The 17,072-nt window shown below is 49.6% G+C and overlaps 1 protein-coding gene across 2 annotated transcripts in view; it reads right to left on the bottom strand.

The window, feature by feature from the left end:
* Positions 1 to 4,426: 4,426 nt before the first annotated feature.
* ZNF362 (zinc finger protein 362) overlaps positions 4,427 to 17,072 on the bottom strand; it is a 40,382-nt gene continuing 27,736 nt past the window's right edge. For both annotated transcript variants that reach the window (XM_070385071.1, XM_070385079.1), the window contains 3 exons: positions 9,505 to 9,583; positions 9,245 to 9,403; positions 4,427 to 6,031 (listed from right to left, as the gene is read on the bottom strand). In XM_070385071.1, the coding sequence (XP_070241172.1) occupies positions 5,915 to 6,031; positions 9,245 to 9,403; positions 9,505 to 9,583 (355 nt within the window). In that variant the 3' untranslated portion in view covers positions 4,427 to 5,914. The remainder of the gene's footprint in view (positions 6,032 to 9,244; positions 9,404 to 9,504; positions 9,584 to 17,072) is intronic.

Below are 17,072 nucleotides of genomic sequence, written 5' to 3'. Positions count from 1 at the left end.
GCAAAGGCCAGTCATTTCCTGTTTTAAAGAGGAAGTGATGGCAGGAGTCAGGGGTTTTCTGGAGCTGGGCTGGAGCAGCCTCCTGCGGTGGGTTGAGACCTTTCTGAGGAGGGGGAGGGGTCAAGGAAGCTGCAGGGGAACAAAGTGGATGATCACTTGGCAGCAGGTCCTCCTTTGTCCCAGAGGCCCACCGTGAGGGTGGGGCTGTAGAGGCAGGAATAAGCTCCTTCTGCAACTCCTCATCAGTATCTCTGTCAATCATTCTCCTCAGTACCCATCCTGCGACCCTCAAGGACCCAATAAGCTCCTGGGAGCTTCCAGGTGAGCCGGTGAAAATCAGACTCCCATTCCCCTAGCGTCACTGCTACATGCAAAATCTTCACCTGTCCAGCCATCCTTAGTGCCATGCCAGCTCAGATGTCATCCCCCCAAATTCCCAAACATCGACAGCCCTCTGTAATCAGAGTTCACTGATCATAAAGGACATAGATTCATCAAGGCTACATCAAATAATAACAAATTACATTTATTGGGTACTTACTGTGTTGCAGACACAGTTCTAAGCCTTAGATATCTATTGATTCATTCAGTCCTCATATCCATCCTATAAGTTACTATTATTATCCTCATATTACCCATGAGAAAATCGGGCACAGAGAGGTTAACTAACTTACCTGCTGCTACACCATTTAGTTCAGTTCAGTTGCTCAGTGATGTCTGACTCTTTGTGACCCCATGAATTGCAGCACGCCAGGCCTCCCTGTCCATCACCAACTCCTGGAGTTCACCCAAACTCATGTACATCGAGTTGGTGATGCCATCCAGCCATCTCATCCTCTATCATCCCCTTCTCCTCCTGCCCCCAATCCCTCCCAGCATCAGGGTCTTTTCCAATGAGTCAACTCTTTGCATGGTCAAAGTACTGGAGTTTCAGCCTCAACATCAGTCCTTCCAATGAACACCCAGGACTGGTCTCCTTTAGGATGGACTGGTTGGATCTCCTTGCAGTCCAAGGGACTCTCAAGAGTCTTCTCCAACACCACAGTTCAAAAGCATCAATTCTTCGGCGCTCAGCTTTCTTAATAGTCCAACTCTCACATCCATACATGACCACTGGAAAAACCATGGCCTTGACTAGACAGACCTTTGTTGGCAAAGTAATGTCTCTGCTTTTTAATATACTATCTAGGTTGGTCATAACTTTCTTTCCAAGCAGTAAGTGTCTTTTAATTTCATGGCTGCAGTCACAATCTGCAGTGATTTTGGAGCCCCAAAAAATAAAGTCTGTCACTGTTTCCACTGTTTCTCCATCTATTTCCCATGAAGTGATGGGACCAGATGCCATGATCTTAGTTTTCTGAATGTTGAGCTTTAAGCCAACTTTTTCACTCTCCTCTTTCACTTTCATCAAGAGGCTTTTGAGTTCCTCTTCACTTTCTGCCATAAGGGTGGTGTCATCTGCATATCTGAGGTTATTGATATTTCTCCCAGCAATCTTGATTCCAGCTTGTGCTTCTTCCAGCCCAGCGTTTCTCATGATGTACTCTGCATATAAATTAAATAAGCAGGGTGACAATATACAGCCTTGACGTACTCCTTTTCCTATTTGGAACCAGCCTGTTGTTCCATGTCCAGTTCTAACTGTTGCTTCCTGACCTGCATACAGGTTTCTCAACAGGCAGGCCAGGTGGTCTGGTATTCCCATCTTTTGAAGAATTTTCCACAGTTTGTTGTGATCCACACAGTCAAAGGCTTTGGCATAGTCAATAAAGCAGAAATATGTTTTTCTGGAACTCTCTTGCTTTTTTGATGATCCAGCTGATGTTGGCAATTTGATCTCTTGTTCCTCTGCATTTTCTAAAACCAGCTTGAACATCTGGAAGTTCACAGCTCATGTATTGCTGAAGCCTGGCTTAGAGAATTTTGAGCATTACTAGCATGTGAGATGAGTGCAATTATATGGTAGTTTGAGCATTCTTTGGCATTGCCTTTCTTTGGGATTGGAATGAAAACTGACCTTTTCCAGTCCTATGGCCACTGCTGAGTTTTCCAAATTTGCTGACATATTGAGTGCAGCACTTTCACAGCATCATCTTTCAGGATTTGAAATAGCTCAACTGGAATTCCATCACCTCCACTAGCTTTGTTCGAAGTGATGCTTTCTAAGGCCCACTTGACTTCACATTCCAGGATGTCTGGCTCTAGGTGAGTGATCACACCATCGTAATTATCTGGGTTGTGAAGATCTTTTTTGTACAGTTCTTCTGTTATTCTTGCCACCTCTTCTTAATATCTTCTGCTTCTGTTAGGTCCATACCATTTCTGTCCTTTATCGAGCCCATCTTTGCATGAAATGTTCCCTTGGTATCTCTAATTTTCTTGAAGAGATCTCTAGTCTTCCCCATTTGGTTGTTTTCCTCTATTTCCTTGCATTGATCGCTGAGGAAGGCTTTCTTATCTCTCCTTGCTATTCTTTGGTACTCTGCATTCAAATGGGAATATCTTTCAGATGACCATTATATCTACTACTGTGGGCAGGAATCCCTTAAAAGAAATGGAGTAGCCATCATGGTCAACAAAATAGTCTGAAATGCAGTACTTGGATGCAATCTCAAAAACAACAGAATGATCTCTCTTCATTTCCAAGGCACACCATTCAATATCACGGTGATCCAAGCCTATGCCCCAAACAGTAATGCTGAAGAAGCTGAACAATTCTATGAAGACCTACAAGACCTTTTAGAACTAACACCCGAAAAAGATGTCCTTTTCATTATAGGGGACTGGAATGCAAAAGTAGGAAGTCAAGAAACACCTGGAGTAACAGGCAAATTTGGCCTTGGAATACGGAATGAAGCAGGGCAAAGGCTAACAGAGTTCTGCCAAGAGAACGCACTGGTCATAGCAAACACCCTCTTCCAACAATACAAGAGAAAGACTCTACACATGGACATCACCAGATGGTCAACACCGAAATCAGATTGATTATATTCTTTGCAGCCAAAGATAGAGAAGCTCTATACAGTCAGCAAAAACAAGACCGGGAGCTGACTGTGGCTCAGATCATGAACTCCTTATTGCCAAATTCAGACTTAAATTGAAGAAAGTAGAAGAACCACTAGACCATTCAGGTATGACCTAAATCAAATCCCTTATGATTATACAGTGGAAGTGAGAAATAGATTTAAGGGACTACATTTGATAGACAGAGTACCTGATGAACAATGGACAGAGGTTTGTGACGTTGTACAGGAGACAGGGATCAAGACCATCCCCATGGAAAAGAAATGTAAAAAAGCAAAATGGCTGTCTGAGGAGGCCTTGCAAATAGCTGTGAAAAGAAGAGAAGCTACACCATTTGCAATTTATAAATACTGAATAAATTCACTGATGTGAGAGCAAGCAGGGAATTAGAGCTAGCCAAAAGATGGAGACGAAGTCAGGGGCTGAGGGTGCCACTGGCCCTTGGTCTCTTCTGTCCATCTCTGCTTCTCTGCCTCCTTTGTCCTCCTGCTTGTCTCCCGCACAACACAGCCCACCCCACCCCTGCCAACATAGGATTTTCCCTATCAGGTGCCCACCAGCTCCAAACTTGTCCCTAACTCACCAAATGGAGATTTCTGATTGGAGAGTCAGCCAGTGGTGTGCTGGTCAACGTTTAGCAACTGACTCTTGGAGGAAAATGAAAGGACAACCCGAATGACGATTTACTGGCTTATGTAACAAGTCAGTGCTGGGACTGGGCCAGGTACAGGACTCCGTGATGTGTCTCCGGCTCTCCTCTTGGCTTTGTTCGGAGTCAGCTTCATCCTGGGACTCCTGCAGCAGCAGCAACAGCAGCTCCAGTTTCACAGCCTCCAGCTATCCCAGTGACTGAGGGGACCAAGAAGGCCCCTTCACACACAGCTTCCCCATGGAGGGTCGGGGGGGTCAATGTTTTGATTGCCTAGGAGGGAAATGCAGGAATTCCCCAAGAGCTTAGCAAGGCTGGCCCTGGGAGAGAGAAATTGACTCAACCATGAGTCCCCATGGAGGACTGCACTCCTCGGAGCCCTCGTGGTTCTTGGCTGCAAGTGATGGACACGAGACAGGCCATTTCCCTTCCTTCCCAATTCTGGAGGGGGTGGCGCGGGGGAGGGGAGAGGAGCGTGGAAAGGTGCCCCCCGGCCCCGCCCTCGCACAGAGCACACACACCGCTGCCACCCGGCTGCAGGTACAGTTTATTCTTCACAACAGAGAAATACAAAGAGCAGAGGGTTTGGGATTCCTGTTTCTTGCCCCCTTTAGTGTCTTCCCCTACATTTGACCTTTTTCTCCTCCCCACCCCTTTTCTTAAATAGAACGCAAACTGTGTTCCTGAAGCGCATTGGGGGGGAGCACCTGCCCTCACCTCCCTGCCACCACAATGCAGACTGAGAAGCCAACAGACTGTTTTCTCTTTTTTAATAAGGTAACTAGTTCTAAATACGGTGGCCTGGAGGTCCCATAGAAAAAAAGCAAAGGGTGTTAACAGTATGTATAACAGCGTATTTACAGGGTAGTAACATGCGGACGAAAAGCTACAATACTGAGTATCAGACGACGCAAGTCAAACAAAGGGGTGGGGGCGGGGCGGAGAACTCCGTGGGAAAAGAAACCCCGGGAGACGTTAAACTGGTAAATCAATGGCGAGTTAAGGCTTAAAAAGTGTATAAAAATAACACAGTTAATATTCAAAACGGAACTCCAGATACAGAATATATAGATGAGTTTCTGTCTAGTTTTCTTTTTTTTTTCCCCAGGGGATGTAGAGGGGGCTTCTCCGGGCTCTGTACATAGTTCCTATATACACGGACACGCATGGCTTTCAGATTGGGGTGTGTCTGTGGGGGCTGAGGGCAGGGTCTGCTCTTGGGACCCTCCTCCCCAAGGATCTGTTCCCTGCCGAGCGGCCTAGGGCCTGGGCTGGGGATCCCCCTCCATGGCAGGGAAGACAAGTAACCCCTCCTTGGGCACTGCCCCAACCGGAGGAAATTCTGCAGAGCGGAGGGGGTCCTTGCCCCAGGCCCACTCCCTCCCCCGCTGCCCACAGTCTGGGATGGTGGGAGAGGTAGCCGATAGGTTTCCTGGCCAGCACTGAGGTAGACTGGGGTGGTCTTCAGGGCAGTGGGGGCACCGGGTCTTACCCAGCCCGCCCCCACCCCGTGTCCCTGGGCCTGCGCCCAGCCCAGCCAACCCTGCACCCTTTGGTCCTGCGGACCTCCCGGCCCCTCTCCATCTGTCTCCTGAAGCCCGGGCAGCCCTGGTAGCTGCCACGTCCCTCTGCTCAGTGATGCCCAGGGCGCAGCTCTGGAGGCTCGAGCTGGCAGCCGGCGGGGGGGCGAGTGGCTCACTCCAGCTGCTTCCTGCCCCTCCCACCGGGGAGCCCCACTGCGGTCCAGACTCTCAGGCCTGCGCCTTCCCCTCAAGACCCGAGGCCGCGGCAAGAGAAGGTCCCACGCAGCCCTCCGGGTCTCTGTGTCCATCTGTCCGGTTCTTTCCATTTCTCGGTCTTAGCAGCACCAACTTCTTGGCCAATAAATATCTTTTTTTTTTTTTGTTATTTTCCAAAACAAACTTAAAACAAAACAAAACAAAACAAAAAAAACAGTGAAGCAAGTGAAGGATGGGGGAAGAAAAGGAAAACCCAGCGGAGAGGTTCAAAGTGCTCTGAGATCGTCTTTGGATGCCACCAAAACAGTCCAGAATCTTGCAGTTGGCCTGGCCGCCCCCGGAGCTGGACCGGGCAGGGCTTCTGCGGCCCAGGCTTTCTGGAAGGTCAGGAAGGTCATGAGAGAGCTCGGCTGTTCCTGGAGGGCCCCTGGAGGGAGTCGGGCCGGTGCTGCCTGGGTCTGTGTCTGCCAGTGGGCAGGACGGGGCGGCGCCTTGGGTCGGCTCAGATGAGGGAAATTCGCACCGGGATGCTGGGGGACTCCGTCCTCTGGGGCGAGTGATGGCTCACCAGGTGCTCCACCACTGTGTGTTTGGACATGTGCTTCATCAGGTAGGTCTCCTGCGGGCAGGGGTGAGATTCAGAACTTAAAACCAGCTGCTGGCAAGGGCGCAGGGGGAGCTGCAGTTCCTATAAGCGGCCACTGGAGGGCTCCTGGGTAGATGAGCCGGCTAAAGGTGGACAGCCACAGCTTTGGGGGTGCCAGATGGACATTGGTATTGGTTGCAGGGATACTGCATTTCTGCCAGTGGTGGGGGCTGGTTCATTTACCAGAGTCGGAGCCCACTGTGTGCTGACTAGAGAACAGGCAGGCATCAGGCTCGTCCCTCAGCAGTGACCACCTGGAACTCTCTAGGACCAGGCCATTAACCAATCAGCTGCAGTGGAGTCCTGTCCAGTGGAGCAGACCTGCCCCCATCTGGCCGGTGCTCCCCGTGAGGGTGGAGCAGTAGGCCTCGGGTGACCCTGGCTCTGCCATTTCTCAGCAGTGGAACGTTGGACCAGTCATCTCACCCCTCTAAGCCTTAGTTTCCTCCTCTGCAGGCAGGGATGGGGAAGGAAGGACCTCACAGGGTAGCTATGGTGATGAGGGTAAAGCTCTTAGCAAGCAGCAGGGCTGAGGGGACCACTGCTTCCCTAGTCTCTACATTTCATTCTAAGTGGTGATGGGAGCCCCAGCAGAAGCATCCCCAAGCTCTCCCCTCCCTTGGGAAGAATTGGGGCCTGATCTGACTGGTGACTTTAGAAGCATAAACTGGGCATGCTCGGTTCGTCCTTTGAGCACCACCCCAGCTTCGGCTGAGTCTGACCTGAGACACCCAAGACTGGGTGGGTGAGGTGACCCAAGGCTCACCTGCAGACCCACAGGCCCTCACACTAACCTGCCTGGTGGTGCTCTGGTTTCCATCTGCCACTTCTTGGCTTCCTACCTCAGTTTGCTCAACATCAGGCAGAGGAAGCCGTCAAATGTGGTGACAAAGTGCTATCAACCACCACCAAAGGGAAGCAGTCAGCAAAATCCAAACAAGGAGACTATTCTTCAGTGAGTAAGTTGCAAAGAAAAGGCAGTTGGGATCAGGGTGGGGGCAAGGAAGAATAGTTTAAAAGCTATACTGACCCAGTGCAATGTAAGAATTTTATTTGGATCTTGATTAAAAAATAAAATTTATAAATAAATAAAATTATAAATTATGCCATCCATGAGACAAATGAAAATGTGAATACCAACTGAGTATTTGATGATATTAAGGACTATGGTGAATCATTTTAAAGTATTATAAAGGTATTGTGGATAAGTTAAGACACAAAGTGAAAATTTTCAGATGGAACAATATGTCAGTTTTATTTCAAAAAAACAGGGATATGGATGAGGAAGGACTGGTTGATGCCAGGTCCTGGGGTCTGATGGCAGCCTGGCACCTGGTGCAGTCTGATGCAGTCTGGGGTCTGATGGCAGCGTGCGTGCGTGCTCAGTTGTGTCTGACTCTTTGCGACCCCATAGACTGAAGCCCGCCAGGTTCCTCTGTCTATGGGATTTCCCAGGCAAGAATACTGGAGTGGATTGCCATTTCCTCCTCCAGAGGATCTTCCCCACTCAGGGATCGAACCCAGATCTCCTGTATCTCCTGCATTGACAGGATTCTTTACCTCTGAGCCACCTGGGAAGCCCCAACGGAAACATGAGGGCTCACTAGTCACAAATGTTTCTTTTATGTACTATAGTAGTTTAAACGTCAATCCACTAAAATGTTTTTTCAGAAAAGGTAATTGTTCTGTGGAGTCTAGTCAGGCCCAGTTCAGGGTGGGGCCTTAGGCCAGGTGAGATCTGACAGCCCCTTTCTCCCAGAGTTCAGATCCCCTCTAAGAACCATGGCTCTGAAGGCTGGTGACCCCTCCTTTAAGGTGCGATCCATCTGCCCCCTCCAGCCAAAGTGAACTTTCAAAATAACCCTCCTGGACAGTCTTCTCCCCATGGTCCCCACTCCACCTGGGAAAACATGCAAACTTCCTAACAGGGCCCCACAGCCTCATGTGACCTAATTATTTTTCAGTTTCTGGAACACACTGCGTTGGTTCCACCTAGGGTGTTTGCATTCACTGTCCCCCTGCTTGGAAAGTTCCTCCCCTCCTCTTCTCCTCACCTGGAATTATCCCCCACGCCTTCTTCTAAATGCTACTTCCTCACACACCTACCCCAAACCATCTCCCTTCCCCAACTCCATTTTATCCTCCCTGCAGCTGTCTTTCAAAACATATGTTTCTTTTTTTCCTTTATAGCTGAGGTTCTCAATCAGAGGCAATTTCTCCCCCAAGGGACATTTGGCAATGTCTAGAGGCATTTTCCAAGAGCGGTTGCTAAGTGGAATGTGGCCAAGGATGTTGCTAAACATCCTATAATGCTCAGGGCAGCACCCCCAGAAAAACGTCAGTGTGGGCAGAGGTTGAGAAAGCCTGCTGGAGAGCAGTTGCCGTGGCCTGTCACTACATATTCACTTGTGTGGTTACTTGTTTAATGTCCGTCTCCAGCAGTAGACTCTTAACCTGCCTGGGGGCAAATAATACGTCTGTCTGATTCATCCTGATTCCCAAGTGCCTGGCACAAGTGTTCAGTAAACACTGAGTAAATAAATAACTGTGTTAGCTGAGGTCTATCAGGCGCTGACTCTGCCAGTCAACAGTGCTATGAGTTAACAACTATTAGCTCCTCCATCTTACAGATGAGGAAACTGAGGCTTGGGGATCACTGGGTACATGTGGGGGTCTGTTAACCAGAATATCTGATTAGGCTGAAGGATACACATGAGTGACTCACCTGGACTTCCTCCCCTGGGTCTGAAAGGCCCTTGTTTAGGGAAATCCCCACCAGAGGACAGGGGATTGGCACCTTTCTGGCCCTGTTTGGACCTTTCCTGGTAGATCACCTTTCCAGGGCCAGGTCACTATGCCCCCTTGTGGCCATGATAGGGGTTGCAGCTTCCCCAGTGGGGAAAAGGCCCCTTCCTTCCCTGGCCCTGGGAAGCAGGGTGACAGGCCCCCCTCCACCACTGCCTGGAGGAAACCACGCCTCTGGCACCCAGGCTAAAAGGCTGCCTGAGAAGAGCTTAGCCTGAGGCAGCCAAAAACAGAACGGGGAAGTGGATGGCCCAGCTCTGACATTCACTGTGATCTTACCCTCTTCCAGGGCCTCAGTTTCCTCATCTGGAAAATGGGAGCATCAGTACAGGTCTGAGGGGGCTGGGGTGAAGGAGAGGCTCCCAGGGGCCCGGCACTCACCGAGGTGTAGGCCCGCCCACACATGCTGCAGCAGTAGGCCTTGGCGTGCTTGATGGCATGGGCCGAGAGGTGGATCTGCAGGGAGGCAGAGTCCGAGTAGGCCCGGTAGCAGTTGGGACACTTGTAGGGCTTGTCCTTGTTGTGCTGGCGCTGGTGAGACTGTGGGGAGCACAGCAGGGGTCAGGAGGCAGCTGGGCTCCCCTGGAGGGGGTGGAGGGAGCCGTGCACCTAGCAGGCGGGGTGGGCAGGCAGGCACTCACCTGGAGGTTGGAGAGCTGAGTGAAAGCCTTTTCGCAGCCAGGATGTGGGCACTTGTAGGGTCTGTCGCCTGTGTGGATTCTGCAATGGGGAGCCCAGTGAGGTGGAGTCCCTGGCAGGTCCCCCAGGCCAGCTCCAGCCCCCAAGCCCTTGGCTGGCCTGCCCCACACCTCTGGCCCCCAAGCCTCCCAGGCTCCCTGCTCCACACACTTTCCCCTGACCCCGAGTGAGCCCCAGACAAGAGCTGGGACTTCAAAGGCGAGCCCTGTCCTTTCTTCTCCAGCCTCCCACTGCTGGTCTGTGACCAGAGCCTCCAGGCTCCTCACAGGGCCCCACTAAACCCAGCCCTCCACTAGCACCCACTCAGGCCTTGTAATCACTGTGGTGGGCTTACTTTGACTGCATTCTGCCCCTCTTCTAAAAGTCACCTGCAGACCAACCCAATGAAAAGAACAGATTCACAGCTTTGCCAGGACCTTTCCTGCCTGCCTGCCTCTCTCAGGAGACAACTCCCCAATTGGCCCCCAGTTTCTATGTCCTGCCTACTCTCACCTCCACCCCCAATGTGGCTATCTGGTCACCCCAGCTACTGAGAGACTTCAGGGCAGGGTGGCCCTGAAGGTCAGCCCCTCTGTGTCCTTCCTGTGAGCCCCTTTTTGTTCTCATCCTGGCTCCACCATTTACTAGCTGGGTGACCGTGGTCAAATCACTGAGCCTCAGTTTCCTCATCTGCAAAATGGGTATAAAAATGCAGTCGTCCACCTCACTGGGTAGGCTTTGTGAAGATTACATTAGATAATATGCAAAGGGGCTTAGCCAAATATCAGCACAAAGTCAGCACTCCATCACCACTTACCATTATTATTATTATTCATTCATTTAACAATTACTGTGTCGGGCACCTGTGTGCCAGGAACCACCCTGGGTGCTCAGAACATATAAGTGAACAAAACAGACAAACTCACTGCCTTGTGGAAACAAACAAGCAAGCATGAAATAAGTAAGTAAAGTGTGTGTAGAAGGTAATAAGTGCTCTGAGAAGAAAGCGGATGAGAGGGGTCATGTCGGGGTGTAATCTTAAATAGGGTGGTGGGGGTCCTCACTGAGAAGGAGACTTGGGAGCAGTGACTTCAAGGCTGATGGCTGCACTTTCTGATGGCTGTTGCTGCTTGCACTCGCCCAGCAGCCAGGTGAGGATGGAGGGGGACTGGGATCTAGTGCAAAACAGGCTCAGGAGCGCTGCGCACACACAGGGACGGGAGGCCCTCCCTGCTCTCCTAGGCTTGTCTTCAGTCATCTGCTCCGCAAATCCTGTGCCAAGCAGGTGGGCAATGAAATGCAGGCTAGACATGGACCTCTTTTGTCTAAGTTGCCAACAAGCATTAGATGAGAGGGGGAAGTCCAGCTCTGACCATGTGGTCCACCTCCTTCCCAAAAGCCCCAACCCCCTTGGTTTACTCTGCCCATCAACAGATTCATCAAACAACTAAGGTCCCTCTGGCCAGGCCCTGTGCTGACCAGGCTGGAATAAGGAACACTCCCTGCCATCAGTGAGCCCATGACCTTGACTGCCCACTATGAACACTGACAGTCCAGATCCCTAGAGTGCCAGTCAGGGCCCTTCACCTGCGATCGGCCTCACCTTTCTGCTCCTGCACCCTGCATCCTGGTAGGAGGACCATTTCTCATCAGCAACCGTGTCTGATGGATGCTTCTGCTCACCACCCCTGTGCCCTGGCTGCATCCTCAGCACGTGACCGCCCCCTCCTCTGTTTTCTCTAGTAGACGGGGAGCCCCAAGGGCAGGGACAGTGCATCTCAGGCTGCATGGAGACAGGCCAGGTGGAGCTGGGCTGCAATTCTGAGGACCTCTGTTCTACCTGCACATTTAGGGGTGTCACATGTTTGGGGACATCATCCCAGGCAGCTGCACCCCGTCTCTACAATGGGAGCACCTTAACGGTCACCTGGACCAGTTGCACCTGCTGCCAGAAACCTTCCGTTTCATCCTATCCTTGTCCCGCTTAGGGCTTGGAACTTGGTCAGCTAGGGGTCAGGTGGCAGAGGGGACCAAGGCACCCCAGGACGTATGCTGATTTTGTTTTAAACCCCACAATGCCCACCCCAAAGTCCTTGCCTCCCACTGCTGCCCAGGTCATGCCTCTTCCCCGCCCCAAGGCTCCAGCCTGGCCACCTCCCCTCCACCCCACCCTGAACATTTCAGGTCCCTTCCTACCTTCGTCTTGTATCCAGACTGCTCCTCTTCTACACACAGTCTCCCCCCAGCTCATACCTGGCTAGAACCTAGACTCCAGGTCCCAGTATAAAAGCCCCTTGATCGGGGAAGCTTTTCCTGACACCCCAGACTAGGCCTGGCCCCTGCACCTACCCCTGAGCAGAAGTCTGTGTGTGGGCACGTGCTTTGTCAATGTCTAGTCACTGACACTGGCTCCCTCCCTCCTTGAGAGCAAGAATGCTCTTGGTCTCTTCACCACCATCATCCCAGGGCCTGGCACAGGCTCCTCAGAGAGGACTTGAAACACAGGAAGGTGAGTTCTTTCCTCCTGAAGTCAGTCACTGACAGCAGTACTACGCTTCACATCATCACCACCTATCCTCACCACCTACTCCTCAGGGTATGTCGTAAGTGTTTGTTGACTGACTGACTGATGGTTCTCCAGGGATACCAGGTCCTTGCTTTGGACCTTGCTCCTCTGGCCTCCACCCCAAGTGCCCCAGCTGCCCAGCCTCCTTCCTAGACTCTCAGTTTCAGCCTCTCCTCTCCTGACCTCCACCACAGCAGCAGTGTGGGATCCGACCTTGTCACAGCCCTGCTTCACACCCCTACGTTACCCCCTTTTCTGGGACAGAATCCAAATCCCCAGCCCCCGACCAGCCTCTGAGCCTTGGTTCGTGCCATTCCCCTAGTTGGGAACACCATTCCCATCTCTCACTAGAAAGGGCTATGGACCCTTCCACACCCAACCCAGATGATCCTCCCCAACCTCCATCACATATTTCCCACTTTCATGGGATTTTTCACATCCATCGGCCTCCCAGGTCGTGGTAGGAGTTCTTTTGGCCCAGAGCCTGCCTCTGGCCACTGATCTCTCATTATGCATGGCACTCAGCACTGGGCTGGCTCAGAAGGGCTTCAGGGAGCCACAGTTCCCCTGATAACTGGCCCCCAAGTTCTTCAGCCTCTGAAATTCAAGTCAGGGCCGTGTCCTCAATTCCAAAATGAGTCATCTCTTTGTAGGGCATCTTCCCACTAGGGGAGCACCTGGCCCTGACTCCCAACATCTGTAGTGATGGGGGGGAGCTCACCACCGACTCCAGGCATGGGCAGTGCAAGGAGGCAGAGCTGAAATCAGTGCCTCTGGGCTGCTCCTTCACCCCACTAACCGCCCCAAGCTCACCCTGGCATCCAGAAGACTCGCCTTGCTCTCCTGCCTGGACCTCGCCCCACCTTCTTCTGCAGCCTGACTTCCCAACCCCACCCACCTCCACGCACCCCCACCAAGCCACAGGCTGCTCCTTGGCACTCTGGCTCACATCTCACTTCTGCCTCCTCTTAGCGGGGTGGCCTTGGGCAAGAGACTTTGCCTCCCTGAGCTCCAGTTTCCTCACCTCTAAAATGGGGATAACAATAAGGATTGTAGGGACTTTCCCGGTGGTCCAGTGGTTAAGAATCTGCCTTTCAATGCAAGGGATTCAGGTTCAATCCCTGGTCTGGGAACTAAGATCCCACGAGGCAAGTAAGCCCACGTGCCACAGCTACTGAGCCTGTGCTGCTGCTGCTGCTAAGTCGCTTCAGTCGTGTCTGACTCTGTGCGACCCCATAGACAGCAGCCCACCAGGCTCACTTGTCCCTGGGATTCTCCAGGCAAGAATACTGGAGCGGGTTGCCATTTCCTTCTCCAATGCATGAAAGTGAAAAGTCAAAGTGAAGCCGCCTGTGCTCCCCACAAAAGATCCCACATGCCGCAACTAAGACTTGATGCACCCCAAAATAATAAATATTTTTTTAAAAATATGAATTGTTAAGGACTGTAACTTACAGAAGGAGCGTTCCTAAGACATTTTCACAACGTTAGCTTTTAATACACTCACATCTCTTTTAAGATAATTTATGAAAAACAAAGGGGGAATTTATTCTATGTTTAAATAGAATTATCGAGAAGTCATTAGTTACCATTTATCCTCTATTCTCCAGGTAAGAAATGGCATGTTACATTGAGTGACTTAGTCCCACTGTGTTTTGTAACTAAAACAATGATAGACACAGTAAAAATGGACCTTCCTTGAGATGGTTCTCTCTCTGTGGCACTTTTCAGATTCATTATCTCTTATTGAGAAACAGGTTCATGCTGTGTAAGGACTTTATGGATACCCTGTACGGACTTTATGGATACCCTGTATGTATACAAAGTAGGTATAAGGCATACCTTGCACGCCTTACGCGGGAGCGGACACTTGGAAGCTCTCTGACAAGGAGCAGTTGCTGCTAGGATGTCACTGTCATCACACTTGGGAAACCGACCCTGCCACAATTAGCATCGCACATGCACACAGCATCACAAAGCCAGGAGGAGGAAAACAGAGGCAAAGCCCACTCCGCAGCCTGAATAAACAGGCACAGCCAGGGCCACTGTCTAGCAGGTGTTCCCCAAACAGGTAAAAACACCGAGCCCTTTCTCAGACCTCACAAACTGACTCCCTCATGAGGGCTAGTTTATGAGGACTAACCCCCTCATAAAACAAGGTTACCCCTGATTTCTGCGTCATGGCATCGACAGCTGTGTTACCTACAGATGTGTTACCTCATCTACAGAAACACAAGACATCTGCTGTATCTCTACCATGAATAGACTCACTACAAATTCCTGTTCATTTCTCCTTAAAGACACGTGGTATTTATGACTTACAGGGCTGACCCTTCTGAAGTCTGGATTTCCGCAAACACTTTGCGAGTCACCTTTCCATCTTGTGCCTTCCTTTCACAGATGGAGGTCCCACCCAGACGCTCCAGAGCCGCCAGGCCACTCAAACTACACGAGCCCCCACATGCTTCCAGGCACAGCTCTCTCAACTCCCAGGGGGATCTGGCTCAACCTGCTTCTAGCTCCACTTTTACTACTTGACCGGAGCTGGTTCTGTTTTGACATGACCTTCTTTTACCCCCTTTATTGCTGGCACAATGTTGGGAAGATGGATTTGATTATATGCCTTGACCGTCTGGTTCTCGATCCAGGGGCAAAAAACAGGAGTCTCTGTGGAATAGTGGCAAACAAGAAACCTGGAATGTGGTTGCTTCTTTATGTTTGGCTTTTTTGGGTTTGTTTATCTAAAGGATTCTGGGACTTGCGGGCACTGGGGACACCCACCTCTTTGTCACTGGGTTAGGACACATTGGTTTAATTACATACGCCACTGCGTAATGACTAATAATTTGTCCTAAATGTTGATAGGACCCTCTTATGTTGCTTGCTTACTTTCCAACCACTATGAACTCAAATCACTCGGGAAAAAAAGAGAAGGAAAAAAAACTGTGCCCTCAAGAACAGAGAGCAATCCCTGAACAAGGAACATTCTGACAAAATACTCTCCCCTCAAGGGCCTGTGAATTTTTTGTTTGGTCACAGCTTTAAATAATATTTTCAAACAAACAGCTATTTCTGAAAACACTAGGATTCTAATTATCACTTGCTACTGGGTTTATTTCCTACCAGACTGACGCTCCAACTCTGCCTCCTCTGCCAGCTTTGTGCCTACTCTGCCAGATTTCTCAAATCCAGGCCCCCAATTCAGAATAATAAATTATCAAGGTATCTTTTACACCCAGATGCTCTTGGGAGTTTCCAGCTGGCCACTGGCAACACCAAAGATTTGCTCCCCAGCTTTACAAATGCTCCCAATGAGAGCACGTTTTGTACTCTTCGCATTTTATTAATTAGCCAAACACTAGAGTACCCATGTTCTATGAAGTTTCTAGCATAAGAAAGTTGGCAAATCAAAAGAAAAGAAGCTCAATCTCCGAGTTAATTTTATGTGTGTATATATGTAATTACATATAATTTATATAAATATATAGTAATATAATATGTAATATATAATTACATGTAATATAAACATATATATTTGTGTACTTTTTTAAGATGGAGGAAAAAACCCAACAATTTATTTTCATGTATAGAGAGACCAGCACTAGAAGTATCCACAGAGAAATGTCTTTGAAAAGATTTTTCTCCTAGATTTAACTACTTATTGGTACCAGTCATAACACACGCTTTGACAGGGACCCCCCAACCTTTTTGGCACAGTGACCAGTTTTGCAGAAGACAACTTTTTCACAGAGGGGCAGGGCGGTAGTCTCAGTATGATTCAACCCGATTATATTTACTGTGTACTATATTTCTATTATTATTACATAATATATAATAAAATGATACATGGTGCATAATATATATGATGACCTATAATGAAATAATTATTCAACTCACCGTTATGCGGAATCAGGTCATCAGGCATTAGATTCCCATAAGGAGCACACAAACTAGACCCCTCACAGGCACAGTTCACAGCAGAGCTCCAACTTCTTTAAGAATCTACTGCTGCCACTGATCTGACAGGAGGTGGAGCTCAGGTGGCAATGCAAGCGTTGGGGAGTGACTGTAAATACAGGCGACGCTTTGCTCACTTGCTCACTGCTCGCCTCCTGCTATGCAGCCCAGTTCCTAACAGGCCATGGGCTACTATTGGTCCATGGCCTGAGGGCTGGGGGCCGCTGTTTTATGAGATCAATTAAAAGATCATGATGATGAGTCAGTGCCTTTGCTGCCTATAATATGCTCTGTGGGAATGTGAACTGGTACAGCCATGATGGACAGCAGCAAGGAGGTTCCTTAAAAAACTAAAAATAGAGCTACCATATGACCCTGCAATCCCACGCCTGGGCATATATCTGGAGAAAACATGATCCAAAAGGATACATGCACCCCGATGTTCACTGCAGCACTGTTTACAATAGCCAAGACATGGAAGCAACCTAGATGTCCATTGACAGATGAATGGATAAAGAAGTTGTGGTACATATACACAATGGAATATTACTCAGCCATTAAAAAGAATGAAATAATGCCATCTGCAGCAACATGGATGGATGCAGAGATTGTCATACTGAGTGAACTAAAGTCAGACAGAGAAGGAGAAATATCGTATGGCATCCCTTATATGTGGAATCTACAAGGAAATGAGAAAAATGAACTTACTTAAAAATAGGATAAGGCTCACACTTAAGAGAATGAACTTACGGTTGTCAGTGGGAAGAATGCGGGGAAGGGATAGTTAGGGGGTTTGGGATAGACATGTGCACACTGCTACATTTAAAATGGATAACCAACAAGGACCTACTGTTTAGCACAGGGCGCTCTGCTCAATGTCATGTGGCAGCCTGGATGGCAGGGGAGTTTGGGGGAGAATAGATACATGTATATGCACGGCTGAATCCCTTCCCTGTTTATCTGAAACTATCACAACACTGGGAATCGGCTGTACCCCAATACAAAGTA

This window comes from Bos mutus, chromosome 2 (assembly GCF_027580195.1).
Source record: "Bos mutus isolate GX-2022 chromosome 2, NWIPB_WYAK_1.1, whole genome shotgun sequence".
NCBI classification, from domain to species: domain Eukaryota; kingdom Metazoa; phylum Chordata; class Mammalia; order Artiodactyla; family Bovidae; genus Bos; species Bos mutus.
The sequence above is the reverse complement of the archived record's forward strand: the minus strand, read 5'-3'. Positions and strand labels throughout refer to the sequence as shown.